At 45.4% G+C, this 18,448-nt stretch overlaps 1 protein-coding gene across 1 annotated transcript in view; it reads right to left on the bottom strand.

Annotated features, from left to right (window-relative positions):
- LOC307244490 (phospholipid-transporting ATPase IH-like) overlaps nucleotides 1–18,448 on the bottom strand; it is a 35,482-nt gene that overhangs the window by 14,143 nt on the left and 2,891 nt on the right. The window contains exons 2-18 of the mRNA XM_080019677.1: nucleotides 11,182–11,304; nucleotides 10,827–10,916; nucleotides 10,590–10,670; nucleotides 9,132–9,239; nucleotides 6,253–6,381; nucleotides 5,619–5,722; nucleotides 5,427–5,477; nucleotides 4,823–4,887; nucleotides 4,644–4,725; nucleotides 4,396–4,546; nucleotides 3,819–4,016; nucleotides 2,871–3,044; nucleotides 2,594–2,760; nucleotides 1,833–1,904; nucleotides 697–770; nucleotides 411–514; nucleotides 131–312 (exon numbers count right to left, since the gene is read on the bottom strand). Coding sequence (XP_079875803.1) covers nucleotides 131–312; nucleotides 411–514; nucleotides 697–770; nucleotides 1,833–1,904; nucleotides 2,594–2,760; nucleotides 2,871–3,044; nucleotides 3,819–4,016; nucleotides 4,396–4,546; nucleotides 4,644–4,725; nucleotides 4,823–4,887; nucleotides 5,427–5,477; nucleotides 5,619–5,722; nucleotides 6,253–6,381; nucleotides 9,132–9,239; nucleotides 10,590–10,670; nucleotides 10,827–10,916; nucleotides 11,182–11,304 — 1,955 coding nt within the window. The remainder of the gene's footprint in view (nucleotides 1–130; nucleotides 313–410; nucleotides 515–696; nucleotides 771–1,832; nucleotides 1,905–2,593; nucleotides 2,761–2,870; nucleotides 3,045–3,818; nucleotides 4,017–4,395; nucleotides 4,547–4,643; nucleotides 4,726–4,822; nucleotides 4,888–5,426; nucleotides 5,478–5,618; nucleotides 5,723–6,252; nucleotides 6,382–9,131; nucleotides 9,240–10,589; nucleotides 10,671–10,826; nucleotides 10,917–11,181; nucleotides 11,305–18,448) is intronic.

Below are 18,448 nucleotides of genomic sequence, written 5' to 3' on the forward strand. Positions count from 1 at the left end.
GGTCGTGACAATGGTTTAGTCACAGGCTCTCGTGACTCATTTGCCTCTGCACAATCTCTCACCATGACGCTGCTGCGGAGTCTTTCCAATCCCTCCCCCACTCTCTCCCCCCGGCCCCCTCCCCACCGACCTGTCCTCCACGGCCGTGGCTCCCAGCAGCACAAAGTCCCTCTCGATGAGGTCGTAGGCCTGCGCCAGCCGCTGCTCCCTCTCCTGCAGGGCCAACTTGGCGTCGTTCAGGTGCCGCTGCGCCTCGCCGTACTCCGCCGGCGAGAGCCTGCGGTAGGCCACGCACAGCGTTCGCAGGCCCTCCTGCAAACCCCCGGCCGCCGAAAAAAGAGGGGGGGGGGAATTATTCGCGCGTGCATAATTATCATCGCGGACGCGTTCACATGTGTCCTCGCACTCACCACGGCGTTCTGCTCCACCCGGGCCTTCACCTGCTCCACCTTCCCCGACACGACTCGCGGGAAGATGGATGAGTCGGCCCCCTTGCAGAACAGCAGAACCTCCCCTGGGGGCGTACACGCACACACAGATCCAAACCCACACCCACACACACACACACACACACACACACACAGACACACAATTAGACCTGTGCAAAAATAATGATTCACCACTTTGCGTTTACGACAATAATTCTGAATCAATATTGCGTGTGTGTGTGTGTGTGTGTGTGTGTGTGCACCTCACCTGAACTCGACCTGACGATAACACTCATTCTCCTTCTGACAGAGTCAAAGTTGAGAACGTGTAGAAGCTCGAACCTGAGGGACAAACAGGAGATGTGTGTGTAAAGTTCTCTGTATTCCCTGTCCCCTCTGAGGGAGACAAGATGTTCTTTTATGGAACACACAGGTTTTAAAAATAACTCTAAGCCTGGAGACCGAGTACATTTTTACAGGAGGAACTATGTTACATCTTTATTATATATAAAATATATATATAATAAAGAGGTAACATGTTTCCTATATATATATATATATATATATATATATATATATACACACACACACACACACACACACACACACACACACACACACACACACACACACACACACACACACACACACACACACACACACACATTCTGTATATCTCTTTTTATATATTTATAAATAAAGATGAAAATACAAATATTATTATTATTATTCATAATAATAATAATAATAATAATAATATATTCATAAAAATAATATTAGAGATGCTATAGCTTTCTGGAACAAAAGGCACAAAACATAAAGCATGCTTATTACATCGCTCTGTTGAATACTCTGATTATTCGGTTACTTCTGAATAATGACCGGTAATAATCATTTCAATTCCTACTTTTAAGTTTTTTGTGTCAAGTTTTTTGTGTCAGTTTTTTGTGGATGGTAGGGGCACCCCGCCGCCCCTACCATCCCTCCCTCTCTACCTGGTTTGCTGAAAATAGCTCTTCTAGTGACAAGCTGCTGCTGGGAGAGATTGCGTATGGAGAGTGTGTGTGTGTATGTGAGGAGAGTGTGTGTGTGTGTGTGTGTGTGTGTAGAGAGAGAGGAGAGAGTGTGTGTGTGCGTGCGTGTGTGTGTGTGAGAGAGGGAATTACATAAGCACTTCCTATGGATCGAAATGCAATACGCTTTTAACAAAACCACACTCCCTCCGGGCCAAATTTGCTGCCCTCCGCTCACCACGTTTGCAATATTTTGATGTGATGAAACGATTAAACCAGGCTTCTTTTCATTTGCAGTTTTGGGTTTCCACTGAGGCGTTCGTACCCAGTCTTTAAAATCTGTTTACTGCAATAAACCATGTTTGTGTAATAAATTTAGAGGGAAACCCACCTCTCGATCTCATCATCTTTGTTGAGGATCTCCATGTAGCTGTCTTTCAGTCTGAGATAGGTGTAACCCAGCCTAAGAGAGAGGGAGAGGTTCATAGGTGTGACATGGATGATCAGGACCTATTTATAATTGTATGATTTTTATCATTATATATATCATTTATAATTGTCCTGTAACTATGTAATCACACACATCTCTCTTATTCTCTCAAAAAACACATCACATTCTCACTCAACTATTTTCAATTTTCTATACCTGGATATTTTATGAGACATCTAAAGAAAACGTATTTGTTCTTATTCTTCTTTGAATATTCGCATTTTATGTACGTTGGTATCAGCAACGAGAGAAACTCCACATGTTGCACTTGGCGAATAAAGATTCTGATGCTGATTCTGATCAAGATAAAGAATCTGGCTGAATTATTTATGTTGGAATATAATGGAGAGTTTGAAAAATAAATAAATAGGAAAATATAATAATATTAATAAACAAATTCATGTTCAATAAAAAATAATAAAAAAATAAAACATAACAAAATAAAATGAAGTAAGATAAATACATGAATAAATAAACAAACTTATCAATAAATACATTTCTTATTAAAAAATATATCCAATATTTCAGGCCTCTGCTCAGTATCATGCCAAGAGACACAATAAATATTTGGTACAGCTCTGGTGCGGACACAATTATCTGAGGGTTTGATAAAAAAAAAAGAAAAGATGGCGGCCACAGTTCTATCTATTATTTCAAGTCACCTCTTCATGCCCTCCACCAGCGCCACCTCGTCGGGGGAGGAGGAGATGTAGAAGGAGGTGGGGCGGCCCTGGTGCAGCCCCCGCTTGATGCCGTCCACTGTCTCCTCCTCTTTCACCTGCACCGTGTGGCACAGGCACAGCGCCCGGAAGAACAGGTCCTCGTGCTCCTAGAACACACACACACACACACACGCACAGCAAAATAAACCATAATCAGTTAATCGGACATAATCAGTCCGGCAGATCCTCTGACTCAGCGTCGCCGTGCTCGGCTCACCCTCCGGTATCCTCCGGGCGACGAGTCAATCATGTCGATGCTGGAGGCGGCGCTGAGGATCTGCCCATTGCAGATGGCGTGCGGGATGTAGACGTTTCCGTCCACGCAGCACTCAATGAACTCCATGTTGTTCTCAGTCAGCGTGCCCGTCTTGTCGGTGAACACGTACTCCACCTGGACAGAGGACGTTAAGTTTTCCATGCAAATACGATACAAGATAAATACAGAGAGATACAGATGTTTAAACTGTGTTTCTCTGTATACGTGGGTTTTTCCGACCTTGTGCAATTTCGCTTTCAGGCTCCTGAACAACACTTCAACAATACAAACAAGCTAATTCATTTTATGCCTCAAATGAAAAAAGTCTATGGTTAGGATAAAATAAGCTGGTAATTTATTAATCCCCCGTTAGGAAAAATTCAGGTGTTTTGTTTTTTTTGTTTGTTTTGTTTTCTTAAGATAGCTTTGAGATTTCTTTGTACAGAAATGTAATCATTTTAGTATTTATTTTTGTCTCATTAACTAACAGAATGTTTCCAGACTAGATAGTATTACCAAGTACCATTAAAATACTGCTTTTCGATCTCCAACCCTCGATACAGTGCTGACCATCAGGCAATAGAAGAGTGACACAGTTTCTGCTGTTTTGGCTCTGTATTCCAAATGTTTGGATTAACAACCAAACTATTAATATTAGCTTAAAGTACAGATTGTCAGCTTTTGAGAGGTATTTACATGAATATTGGTTTTATAGCTTTGAAATAAGAACCCTTCCATGCATAAATAACCCAAAGTATTTGGACAGATCACTATGATGTTCACATTAGGCACTCTTTGAATTATTTGGATATCATGTGTGTACAGTGACTTTCTGTGGTCTCTGTGTATGCGTGTGTGTGTGTGTGTGTGTGTGTGTGTGTGTGTGTGTGTGCGTGTGGGTGCGTGCACCTGTCCCAGCTCCTCATTGAGGTCGGACGTGTTGACCTGCGCCCCCTCCCCCAGCTCCTCGTCGAACATCTCCTCATCCCAGGCGATGAAGTAGGAGCCAAGGAACTTCTGCATCTCCACCGTCACGTACATGGACACGGGGATGATATAGTTGAACAGCACCATGAAGGCCAGGAAGTCCGTGAACGCCCGGATCACCTGACGGAGGGAGGAGTGAATGAAAGTTCAGTGGATCGGGGAGTGAGGGGAGGAGGAGAGGAGAATAGACATGGCCCACACTTTTATTAATATTTTGAGACTGTAATTCTACTTATAATTAAATGAGTTTTAATTATACTAGTATATTGTCTACTTTTACAATCAAAAATCACTAGAGTACAATTTTAATTTTATTTGAGTTTTGAGAATTGAAGTTTTTATTTTTTATTTAATTTGCATTTTTTACTTTTTGGTCCCAATCATTTTGATGTTTTTTATCTGTATTTTTGTTTATTTATAAAAAAAACAAATTGCCTTAGTTGATGGATCCATTCATACATTTTGTTGAAATATATTAATTTAAATGTATTTCGCTCACCACGTGTCTCTGGCGCTCATTCTCAGTCCTGTGGTTGTACCAGGGCTCGTCCCGGTCGGGGGACCACTGCCAGGCGTACTTCAGCACGGTGTTGATGACGGCTTTGCTGATCAGGATGCACAGGTAGACAATCAGGAAGGCATTCATGGACCTGGAGGAGGAGAGGACGAGGGGGTCAATGAGGGTCATCCCCCAAAACATCTGGAAAATCCAAAGCCCGCTTCGTCAGCACAAACGGCGACTCCTACTTCTCCACGGCCGAGCGCTTCTGAGACTTGGACTGGTAGTTGAGTGCCATCTTGGTCTCCATGCCGGTGTAGATGGCGACCGCTGATTGGTGGGGGTCAACAACAAGGAGGGGTTACCATGACAACTGAGACACTAGTCTATGTGTTGGCGTACAGCGAAATCCAAACGCTGGTGGTACCGTAGATATGCTGTGTGTTCTTCAAGGTGGCTCCTCTGAGCAGCAGGTTCTCAGCACCCAGCGGTCTAGGGGACAACAACAACATCTTTATTTTTCCATTTTATATTTCTAGGAGTAAATTTATTTTAGAGAGTAAGTAAAAAGTTCAATTTTTCTCTCCCTCTTTGTTAAAGCAGGTTTAGAGCTTCACGCCAGTTCTCCATAACACTACCCAGCCTCGGTATCGATCGATCTATCTATCTATCTATCTATCTATCTATCTATCTATCTATCTATCTATCTATCTATCTATCTATCTATCTATCTATCCATCTATCTATCCATCTATCTATCTCTCTCTCTCTCTCTCTCTCTCTCTCTCTCTCTCTCTATATCTATCTATCTATCTATCTATCTATCTATCTATCTCTCTATCTATCCCTCTATCTATCTATCTATCTATCTATATATCTATCTATCTATCTATCTATCTATCTATCTATCTATCTATCTATCTATCTATCTATCCATCTATCTATCCATCTCTCTATCTTTCCATCTCTCTGTCTATATATCTATCCATCTAAACCCTTTAATGGATGAGGAGACAGAACTTTACACCCACCTCGCCACAGGTTCTTCCCGTTCCTTGTAGATGTTGATGCGTCCCACAAATCTGGACAGATATACAGAACAAGGTCATCAGGTTATACCAACATTAGATCTGGTCGTGATCAGATCTTTCAGGGGAAAAAAAAAAAAAAAAAAAGGCCGAAGGCCACGCGTGTTGCCAAACACGCCAGCGTGCGACACTCACTTGTAGAGGTCGGGCTGCGGCTGTTCACATTCAATAGTGGCATGTAAAGAATCCACCTCTTGCTCCGTTCTAAAGGCCATGGTGTCTGGGACGGCATAATAGGTCTGAGGGATGGCAGAGAGCGAGAGAGAGAGAGAGAGAGAGACAGCCAGCGGAGGGGGAAGAGAAGACAACAGAGGGAAATGTCACCTCGCAGTTACTAATCAGAGCCACGTTCGCTGTGGTCGTGGCTCCCCGAGGCTTCCCACACCGCCAGTGGCTGCGTGAGGAAACAGGGGAGAGGGGTGAGTCACACTGACGGTCCGTGGGTCAGCGGGAGATGGCGAAAGCAAAGCATGCTGGGATACCGAGCATGTCGGGGGGATGTGGGGAGAGAGATTCCCAGGGATGTAGAATGAGGTGGGCAGATAGAGATAGATACTAGGTCCACAGTGTGAGCTGGTATGAGTAAATTGAGTGTGACACTGAGTGCATGCGTGTCTCTGAGTGTGTGTGTGTGTGTGTGTGTGTGTGTGTGTGTGTGTGTGTGTGTGTGTGTGTGTGTGTGTGTGTGTGTGTGTGTGTGTGTGTGTGTGTGTGTGTGTGTATGTGTGGGTGTATGCATGCGTGCGTGTGTGTGTGTGTGTGTCCTCACCTTGTGGCTGGACTCCCCATCGAGGCTGGCTGTGGTGACATAGCAGGTGCCGTCATCGCGACTGGACGACAGCAGCACCAGGTCGCACGGGAACGTCTCGTCCCCCCGCACCACCACCACGTCCCCCACCTAGAAGCACAATTATTATTATTATCATTATAATTATTATAATTATTATTTCTCTGATGTTTTATTTCTTATCTTCTTTGCGTTTTTCCGGCTAAAAGTATCAGGAACACGACACTGCAATACGCACATGGTTGAGATCGCATTAGAACTGGGACGTTTCAGACTTGTTGTTCGAGTTTGATCAATATCGATGTATATTTGCAGCATAAGTTTGTGGTAGAACTGTTGGCACAATTTGATTCCATCTTTATATTACTATAGTTATATAAGTCCAAGCTTCCTCTCTCGAAAGACATTCACATCCAGCGACTTGCGCTTTGTGGACTGCATAGTGTTTGCTGCACATAGACAGACAACTTGAGCCCATGCTGCGTTTGAAGGAAACTCTGAAAACTGTAACTTGCGTTGCGTTTTACAAAACCTCAGGGCAGGAAGTTCTAAGAACCTCTGGAGGAACCGTCTCTTTTCTTTTGTATCCGCACTGCATGATTCAGGAACGACGGTAATTGTTAAAACACTGTACTTGAGGGACATTTAAACTAAACGACACAAGAGGAACAAACGTCACATAAGTGCAACTACCGTTAAAAAAAAAAAAAAAAAAAAAAAGGTTTTTCACAAGCTGACGTCACCGAGGTGATTTTTATTGGGAATCCTAGCCCATTTCATCTTAAACGTTCCGTCACCTCAGACTGTGTCCCCGCCCCCCGCTGTTGGATTTTAACACGGACACGGTCAGACACGCGAGCTGCTCATCTTTTACCGTTCCTTTGCCATTTCCCCCCGAAGGGATTGAGTCGTTGCATAACGGATTATGCGAGCCGAGCAGCTTAACCGCCGATAAATCTAGTCTCCTCGGTGACCGAACGCACGACACACGTGCTCGCTTGATTTCGCCTGATTAATATATTCATCGTTCTTTCCTGCTCCGATTCACTAATTCTCTAATCCCCTTCCCTTTGATCCGAGGTGGAAAGAGGGAAACCTGGGTGCAGGGGAACGCCGGAAGAAAGGAGAAGAAAGAGACGGAGAGAAAGATTTTTTGGTGTTAACCGTTTAGGTTTATTGTACAGTATAGTCCCAATAGAATGCCAATTGTAATGTTTCTCCTTTCTTGTTCATTTGTAGGAATATTTAAAGTTTATGGTTCATTTTAAGGTTTATTTTATCGTTAATTAATAATTTATTGGATACATTTTCTTGTTATTGTTTAATGTATTGTTTATCTGTTATCTTATTGTTAATTTGTAGATTAATTTGATTGTTCATTCTACAGTTTTAGGATTATCTTTCTTTCAATTGTTTATTTTATTGTTTTTTACCTGTACATTTTTTTTTGGTTTATTGCATATTGCCAAATTTGCACTATTTTTATTCTAGGACTTTAATATTATAGCCTATTGTTTTTCATGAGAGCTGCTGTAATACGCAATTTCCATCCCGAGATGAATAAAACATCTATCTATCTATCTATCTATCTATCTATCTCTCTCTCTCTATCTATCTATCTATCTATCTATCTATCTATCTATCTATCTATCTATCTATCTATCTATCTATCTATCTCTCTATCTATCTATCTATCTATCTATCTATCTAAAAGCAATATAACGAGAGAAACAAAAGCACAGAGAAATAAAGAGGTGACTGGTACGACACATGTTACAATGCACATGTTCCCGTTGCTATGACGACGGGAGCTGACAAGCTCTTTAACCTTAAGGTCAGGGAGTCGCCATGCAGGGCTCGTTCCACACTGACACACGCCAGACATCTACCCGGACGTATGTCCTACACACGCCTCGAGTTGAGGTGAAATAGCATTCAAGCAGAATGTTACAATTTTTTTAATCCTTTTCTGAGGGACTCGTGTGGCGTGGATATACCGACTGTACTATTGAGACTAAAGCTCAAGCTCAATGTTATGCAAACGTGACGTTGGGCCGCTTCGTTTGTATAATCTCCTCCCTGCTCGTGCATTGTGCAGGGTGCTCTGTGTGTGTGTGCATGTGTGTGTGTCTGTGTGTGTGTGTGTGTGTGTGTGTCGTTAAGACAATGTTTCCCCTCTGAAATCTCCCTGTGATGCTGCTGTTGCGTTGGCGTGCCATAAGAGAGCACGAAAAGGGGGAAAAAGTCACAACAGTGGCATCTCATCTTTTCCCTAATGCAGAGAAACAAATCCCCTTCTTACGACAGGTCCACTGTGAGAGTGTGCCTGTATGGAGGCGGCGGGGGGGGGTTCATAACTTCTTCCCTCTCTTCCGCTGCTGCTGTAATGCGCAGACATTATGGGATGTCCGTGGCGCCGCAACGAAAATAATTTACGGTGTGCGGTGGAAGGCTAGGCATTCGGGGTGGGGGGTAGTTGTTGGATGTATTCCCGATGAGAAATGACCTAACTGTTGCTGCCTCAGCACTGTGGGCTGTCGGGGGGTGGTGTGTATGTGTGTGTGTGTGTGTGTGTGTGTCTGTGTGTGTGGGGGGGCAGTATGTACATAAATATGTGTATCTATTATCAAGACTAATTGAAACATCAGTCTAGATGTACTCTCCAAAGGACACTCACACCGCTACAGTCTGAGCACAGCATTATTACTGGGGGAGGCGGGGAGGGGTTGGGGTCACAGAAAGAGGAAGAGGTAGGAAGAAAGGGAAGAGAAAGAGAGATCGTGAGAGAGAGAGAGAGGAGAGAGAGAGAGAGAGAGAGAGCGGCCCCAGGTGCCGCTGCACTCTAATGAGGCCATCCTTACCCGCAGCTTGTGACTCTGCGTCCTCACCACCTTCCCCCGCTGCACCACGTCCACCGGACACTCGTTGATGGAGCAGTCCGCCTTGTGCCGGAGCCAGTCCTCATAGCCCTGGGGAGGTGGGGGGCACACAGGAGGGGTGGGGGGTATTCGGGGGAGGGGGGCGGCAAAAAGGGGGACAGCAGTGGATGGGAGAAAGGGGGGGGGGGGGGGGGGGGGTTGGGAATATAGATTATCGTGCACAGAGAGACAGAGAGAGAGAGAGAGAGAGAGAGAGAGAGAGAGAAACAGGGCCAGAGCACTGCGACAGAGCAACGAGTGATCGAGTGGGTGTTTGTGCGGCAAAGAGAGAGAGAGGGAGGGATGAAAGTCATAGGCAGTAATTAATTAGCGTCCCCCTTTTTCCGTGCATTTTATTCGAGGCCGGCGCGGCACATCTGAGGGATTTACGCGACCGGCGAAAGCCCCAGCATCTCTCCGTCGCCCCGGGGGAGCGAGCGCCATCTATCACCCGACCGGCGTCCCGTCGCGCTGCGGCACGGGGGGAAATAGGGGGGTGGGAGGGGGCTGGGGAGGGAGGGGTGCGGGACACTCAGCGAGAGCGATTAACACAAGAGACCATTCATTATCATATTTCTCACTTCACCAGACATACTCAATAGCGTGTCCTTTCACCGAGCGCAAGATGTGTGTGTAGGATGCAGCGGGACGGAGTAACAGGAGCATGGGAGTGAGTTATAGGTGCTGCATGTATGGAAATTACATCTATATTGGGGTTAAGAAAATAATAATCAAATTTCCCAATACTGTATCCAACGGCAACGTCACACAATCAGTATTTAATGTATGGATGGTAAACATCAGGCTGTAGGCTCGGCTGAATTACAGTGTTTGTGTGTACGGTGTGATTACAGTAATACTGCAATTCAATCCATTGTGTTTGGATTGATTTTTAAAGACATCTTGGGAGTACAGTTTGAATACAATGAGCTCTTTTCTGGATGGTGAATTAAAAAGGAGGCCACCTGGATCATTTCCCAGGCAACCTTGATATATATATATATATACATACATACATACATACATACATACATACATACATACATATATATATATATATATATATATATATATATTCACACACACACACACACACACACACACACACACACACACACACACACACACACACACACACACACACACACACACACACACACACACGTGTGTGACCGAGACCGAATACCTTTGGTATCAGAAAAAAAAAAGTGTATCAAGAGGAATCTGAAAAAGAGACATCCAGGCCATGGAGATATGGAGACTATCATAATCATGGGGAATCTATTGTGTGTATGTGTGTGTATGTGTGTGTGTGTGTGTGTGTGTGTGTGTGTGTGTGTGTGTGTGTGTGTGTGTGTGTGTGTGTGTGTATGTGTGTGTGACTTGTGTGCACTGGTTCACCTGTTTTATTGCAGTGACAGTGATGACAAAGAAGAGCGGCAGTCCGCTGGTGACCGGGCTGGTAGGGGTGTCGATAATGAGCTGAGGGAGAGATAGAGGGAAGCAGAGAAAGAGCAAAGAAAGATGGGGAAAAAAGGGAGATTAAGAGGAGAGAGGAACCGCCTCGGTTAACAAGGACACACCAGTACTTCCTGGCTTAAATATGAAACGACGCTTCTGTTGCATTGGCAACCTCACCTGGACCAAAAAAATGACCAAGAAGTAGAAGTTGGCGATTCTTCGGAACTGTTCAAACAGGTTCTTGGGAATGAAGTTCCAGAAGGTGTACTGGAGGAGGAGGAGAAGGAGGAGGAGGAGCTGAATCAACTACCGTCAAGCAGCACATGATGTTCTTCATATGGAACAAATGAAACTTCACAGTTCGTCAAAGGCGACGGGAATTAGCATGCAGCCGGCTGAGGGAATGCCGTGGTGTCATCTCCCTGACAAGGTCGTCAAAACGACGACACGGCTGTCCGCCCCGATGAGCGAGAGAACGCCACCCGGGCGCTCGAGGTCGCCGTTGGTTTTTTCCATTTTTTTCCTGGCTTACCTTGGAGGAGACGATGTGATTGTCAGGGTGACGCTGGGGGATGTAGGCTTCGGCTCCCGGAGGGGGCTCCTTGTGCCCGATATACACCGTCCGACTGTCCACCCAGTTCTCCTCCCCCACACACTGAGAGGGTGATACATGAAGGGAGAGAGAGGAAGAGAGAGAGAGAGAGAGAGAGAGAGTAGAAGGGGTTTATTCCTGTATTACGGCCGTGAAAATGGAAGTGTACCACCTTATCATTAGACCATGAATTGAGTGATGGACTGCTTGTAGAACCTCAGGTAGGGCTGATATTCTAGAGGATTCAAGAGGTTTATTGGTCACATACATACATACGTTCATACATACTGTATATGCAGTGAAATGTCTTTTCAACGCACCCGGAGATTATGCACAATAGTTACTGAACCGAACATAATAGCAAACCTAATTTCTACCTCACTAAGTAACTGAAACGAACTGATTCCTAAAACGTAATGCAGTTAGTTCAATACAATAATATAAATAAAATGAAATAAGACTCAAAAAGATAATACAAAGTGGGGGTACAAAATAGAAGGGAATAGAATTATGTATATGGGATAGGCTATTTGTATATACAGATATGTGCAGTAAAGTGCATGTGAATAAAGTGTTTGTAGATATATAGATATCTATATATATATATATATATATATATATATATATGATATAGATATGGTGACATGAGACTAGATATTGATTGTATTATTGATGTAGGTCAATATTGTCTTAAGGGCTGGACTACAGTGAAGAAGTCGAATTTTCTGAACCTCCTCAAACAAGCACCATGGACCTTCCATTGCTTTCTGACCGTACATGCCCTATATACCTTTTGCCTCATATAGAATTGTCCAATTGCATTGGACAATTCTATTATCAAAGCATGAATAGTCACGGCTTGAAATAAGAAATGCAATGTCAAACTGTTTCATAACTATGAAAAATGGTTTTATTTTATACCTTCCCATTTGTAAGCTGCTCTACTTTCATAAAAAGAACAAAAAAATTGAGGTCGATGTTATCAAAGTGCACTCTAAGAGGTTGCTGTATATTTGTGCACGTGTCCTTTTGTTAAATGTGATGGTGTGTGGGACAATAGAGGGTGAAAAAAAAGACTGGAGGCAGGGTACAGCAGCATTCAGCTGCTGGTTTCCACTCGGCTTTCCACGCCGCTTTAAAATGCTTTGGCTGGGGCGGGCAGTGTGGAAAGGGCAGTTTGGCAAGGCGCCCTTTTCCTGACGCAGCTCAAAGCGTCGATGTTGATCATTTAGCAGAAAGCTCCAGAACACTTTGGGGAAACGGCTCAAACCGCCCCCGGCAATCGAAACGGGGAAACTTTGCAAGGGCAGATTCCAAAAACAAAGCCCCAGAAGTCCCGCCGGAGGCAAAGGTAGAATTTAAGCACGTCAGGGTTCAAGAAGGGAGAAAGCACGGCATTTAGCAGGAGGAGATTCGGTCCGTTAGGGTTCTGCATCTCTGTTCACACACGGCGGCGAAAGAAGACACAGGTGTCGCCGCCCGATTCATAACTGTCCGAGCCGGAGAGCTTTAAAGAGTAAACTGCTCGGCTGTCATCGACAGGCATTTGGCAGCAGAGTAAAAATAGACGTCAAGCCCAGAGCTGGACGAGCGCGAAACACAAGGGAGGCGACCAAAGACATTTTGACAGAGGGAGAGTAACAAAGAGGGATAAGAGGGCGAGGGGGGAAATGACTGATAACGGCCACGGAACTTGATGAAAGTTAATTGAAGCAGTAAATGAGACCTAAACGAGGCCGGGCGCCCGGTGACCTACACACTTCTAGAATGGGACGAAGTCAAGAAAACAAAAAGTCTTCTGGGAGAGGAGAAAGACTCCCCGGGGAAAAGGGCCCACAGGCTCCCGACACGTCAAATTAATGGCTGACATGTTGACAGGAAGATCCGTGAGTCCCAGCGTTCCCAGTTAAAAGGATACGAGCGACCTGATGCCAAAATAACACTGTACACCGCTCCCTACCCGGGGGCCAGAGCGTGTGCGCTGGGTCAGTCGGCCATGACCTGCGTGTTAAAAAAGTTCAAAATAACAACCTGCTCCGTCTCTGAGGGGGCAGTAAACAGAGAGAGAGAGAGAGAGAGAAGAGGCTGGAAAGGCAGAAAGGGTGCGAGAGAATGCTACTCATAGTATGTGCCTATGAGGGTAGAAATGGAGAGATGGTCCTTGATCCCCCCTCATTTATCAAGTTCTTTCTTTCTTTCAATTCTGCAGCCCTTAGACTAGAGCGCCTCACTGCCAGTGCCTGTAAGCCAGAGAGAGAGCGAGAGAGAGCGAGAGAGAGAGAGAGAGAGAGAGAGAGAGAGAGAGAGAGAGAGAGAGAGAGAGAGAGAGAGAGAGAGAGAGAGAGAGCTTTGCGATATGTAGCTATCTGGTCATTAATCCCCTGATTCGTATCAGCCCCCTGCTCTCTCTCTCTCTCTCTCTCTCTCTCTCTCTCTCTCTCTCTCTCTCTCCTCTCTCTCTCTCTCTCTCTCTCTCTCTCTCTCTCTATGGTGCTTTGTCTTTATTACAACCACTAAAACGGTCTCTGTGGAGGAGAAGGCTGACATTACGTTTCATCATCATTATTTTCTTCATCGTCATCATCTTCATCGGCAGCAGTGGATGAAGGTCGGCTGGAAGCTAACAGGACGGGGATGGGGTTCGATTGGCGCCACGCTTAACAGACTGTTTATAAGACCCAGGAGACCGGATACACACTTGATCTCTTTAGCGTAGCACTGTGTAAACCTTTTTAAAAGGGAGTTGAAACGGTTTCACCCTTGGATCTATTGTCATGTTATCTTGATCAGGACAAAGGGGAACATGTTTGATATACCATCCCGATCCATATGAGGAAGTGATGTTGCTCCCGAGATTGGATGGGGTTCCTGGTACCTAGTAGGGATGCAAGTTTCAAGGAATTTCCTTAATCGATAGTAATTGTCGATCAACCGATAACATAAAAAATAATGAGGTCACCAGGGGACGGTGCCATGGCACGTGGAGACCTACGCGACGGACATTGACCTTTATGCCGTCCTCCGCAACGGAATGAGCCGGCCGTCATGTGACAGATCAAGTCTGGTGCAGATATGGACAAGACATGAGATATGGCCTCACCCTGGGTTTTTGTTTTTCCCCAACCCCCTGTGCCGTTCAGAAAGTGCCGTTATCCCGTCTATCCCGTGTTCCACCTGCACGCGGCATTAGTTGTTGAGCAACAATCAACATATAGTTCCTCCTCGGCATCAAGAAGCTCCCGTTTTCTACACGCAGCCATGTTTGTTGTTTGTCGTTCTTCCGAAAGCCTCCATGTACTTCTACTACTTCTTGCACCACTGGGCATTGTTTTCTCACTGCCTGTCGTTAGTACTACTACTTCCTTGCTGAAACACCCTGCACCCCACAGAGACTCCCGTTGATGCAATTACAACAAGACAGCAGATCGTTCAGTTCTTAAGACAAGATGAGACAAATTCTTAATCGATTAAATTGTTTTTAGCAATGAATCGATAGTCAATTAACATCCCTAGTACCAAGTAACAGCGAACAAGTTATTGAACAACACATTCAGCTGTGGCTTTATATTAAAAATACCCAATAGTCAGGGCCTTTTGGGCTACCTCTATCTCACGGCACTCATTGGGGCCCTTACCACAACGCTGCAAATTTCCAGGGGACAGATGTAAGTCAATTTAACATTGAGGAAAATAAGAACAGAACAGCTTATATTAATACTAATGTTCATGCAATTTGAAAGTGTTGTGCCTGGAAATGTCTCTCAAGAGCAGGTGCAAATGAGTGCAGGTATATTACGGGAAGGTTAACGTCCTCGAACAATGGCAGCAGTTACTGCAGTCATATACTGCAGATGCAATCTACACGCTCCATCTGCTCTGATGTGAGGCTGGACCAGTTAGTCCGTATAACTCTGTCACAGTTCCCCTGCAACAGGCCACCCAAGTGGCTTTTCCCGGGCTCTGACACAGAGACACAGGATGATGTTGAACACAAACTGAACATTGAAGGAAGTGGCAAGATGTAACAAGCCAGGAGCAGATGCAATCAACATTCCATCTGCTGCTGCATCTCATGACAAAGACTCCACTCAGTCACCACTGATCCCGGGCCCAATTAACTACACCCAAGACAGGTTTGGCCTCTTAAATCACACCACCCCCACACCACATACCTCCAACACCAGACTGAGGCCAGAGAGAATCCCTGGCCGAAGCTGACCCTCCCACCACCAACCAAGCAGAGAGGAAAAAAAAAAGGAAATAGAAAGGAATGAAATGGGAAAAAAAGGTTCCCATACCTAATATAATAAAAGACCGGACTCTGAAGCAGGGTTCCCACACCTTAAGTAAACAAAAGTGTCCAACAAAATAGTCCCCTTTCCCGGAGACCCAGAACAGCACGGTCCATGGGCGTCCCTCCCCCAGAGAGACGAAACAGACTCCTCCTCCCTTCCGGAGCGTGGGACCTTGGGCTGCTGTGCTGGCTGGTGGAGGTGTAGTCGGGATTGGCTGTTGCGAGGACTGCTTGGAGGGGTGGCCCGGCTGCTAGGCTGCTGATGGTCCTTGCGGTGGCTGCTTGGCGGAAGGGCTAGTTGCTCGCGGTTAGCCTTGGCGGCTGCTGCGACTGCTTCTCCCCCTGTCCTCCGCTGGCCATCCACTGGGTGCGGCTGCTGCCAGTCGGGAAAGCGCTGGTGCTGTTGGGTCCTTGTTCGGGCGCCAGTGTGACAGTTCCCCTACTGGCCAACCAAGTGGCTTTTCTCAGGCTCCCCGACACAGAGACCCAGGCGAGGATGGTGAAGGACAAACCGGTTTATTGACAAGGATGTAACATGCCAGGAGCAGATGGAACCGGGAGATGACAAGAGCTCTCCTTCCATCTGTTTGTGAGGTGATGGGTGATTTAATCCATGCTCATTGACTGCTCTAATGAGCAACAGGTGCACAGCCACCCCTGACACCCGGGCCCAATTACCTCGACCCAAGACAGGTACGGCTGCTTAAACAAACTCCAAATTAATTTCTTTTATGATCAATAATAACCCGTACATTACGTATTGGTGATGCTCATATTCCACCTTTTAGACCTCCAATTCCACCAATAAGATGTTCTAAGTTCTGCTCTCTCAAGTTCTCCGGCTGTCCCAAGGTAGTGAATACTTGTAGCTAGCCAATCAACCTCTACGATGGAGGATTGGACACAAAGTCCATTGTCATGGATACGATGTGTGACGCATGAGCCGCTTTCATATCGTCACACAAAAATGCTGGGAGCAGCATTTAGGGTGAACCGTCCCTTAATGAGACTCTACAAAGCAATTTCACGCTGCCTTTTTCATGTCGGCAAATCTGTTCCCAGGCTGTCCCTGAAGGTACAATTTAAAGAATGTACGCTCTTGTACATTCTTTAAATGGTACCTTCAGGGATAGTGGATTCCAAGCCACACAGCCTAGACATTCCCCAACCCAAACTGACTCCTCGCCTTAACCCACCCACATGACCCTTGCCGTCCCACAATGCCTTGCTCCTTCCAACCAAATGGGGGGGATAATAATGATATCCACCATTAACTGACCTGATTAAACGGTGCTGTCTGATCCCTCCTCCCCGAACTGGCGCTGCCCTGCGGCGCCACAGACCATGTTGAGCAGGTATCCTTCATTAAGCCAGAGATTAAATTCCCCCGACTGAGCTGCTCCTTAATGAACTGCTCTCGTTAACTCAACGGGATACGGAGGCTTACACAATACGCAGATGTACCCTTAGCACAGTGTGTACGCGTGTGTGCATGTGTTCTTTTTGACAGTTAAAGAATACGTGAAACCCAGTTGATGGTATGTTCATACAACTTTGTGACCCCAACATTAACACTGAGTACGATTAGCATATCTAGCATATCTCGCCTAAATACTATTATTAAGAACCAAAACACGCCTCACCTGTGACACCATTTAATGGAACCAAACTAGATCTGTTGTTTTACAACCACACACACACACACACACACACACACACACACACACACACACTCATCTGACATTAGTCACCATAGCAACTCAGCATGCAGCAATGTGTATGAGAGGCAGGCGCCACTTTCAGGCGCGTATCTTTCACAGATACACAAAATCTATGATGCAAAAAAGTAAATACGCGCCGCGTTGATTTTTTTTTATTCTATTTAATCATGTCATTGTTATTACAGCCTCACATTCCGGTGTTAAGACAGAATACAAACTGTAAGATTAAGAAAAACAATCTACGTTTCCTTTTCATTTTGGCCCCCTGGAAGTTCTTTGAGTCTACTCCACGAAGAACAAAGTTTTATGGAATATATCAAAAGCAGATTTCGAATCAGGGGGTTGGACTATGGGCTGCATTTGGGAGAGAAGGTTTAGAGATAGAAAAATGGGAATGGAGCGAATGACCATACATGGTGATATTTTGAGAATAGCTACTATTCCACCAAACATCTTACAAATACATATACTGTATACTATAAACAAAGCAGGTTGGACCACAATAAAAAAAACAGGCATTATTTTATTCCCCCTGCTTTCTCCACTACTCGCCTCATGATCTAACTGTTACATAAGTCTATAATCCAGCTGTGCTATTTCTCTCCTCTGCTGTTTCCTCCTCTCCCTTTCCTCGCCTGCCATCCGAATAATATCGGAATTTCTATCTGATTATTTGGGATTTGTCATGACGCCTGCATCTGCAGGGACACGCTGGAGCAAACAATGCCATTCTTGTAAGCCTCCTAAACTGCTCTGTTCAAAAAGTGCCAAAGGACCAAACCCCATCATCCACAGGAAGCATTTGTTGCCTCCAGCCTCCGTCAATTGCCAGGGCCGTGGTCTTTGGGGTGGGGTGAGGGAGGTGGGAGGGGTTTTGACGGAAATAAATTGCCCTTCGCCTCTTGCAGCAGCAAAATGTGTTGCATCAAAGGCCGGCGTGGCCAACAGGCTAAGCTCTCTTCTAAAAACACAGGCCTTCGCACTCGCTGAGCTGTAAACCCGCGAGGAACCCTCTAACCTCCCTCCAGAAGGGGAGGATTAGACCTTGCCTTTCTCCTTATGAAGGTGCAAGGGTGTGTGTGTGTGTGTGTGTGTGTGTGTGTGTGTGTGTGTGTGTGTGTGTGGTGGGGAGTGTCACACCAAACATGACCATCCATACATAGCTAAGGAGGAGCCATAAAAAGCCCCGACC

Source organism: Zeus faber (genome assembly GCF_960531495.2).
Source record: "Zeus faber genome assembly, chromosome: 18".
Taxonomy (NCBI): Eukaryota; Metazoa; Chordata; class Actinopteri; order Zeiformes; family Zeidae; genus Zeus; species Zeus faber.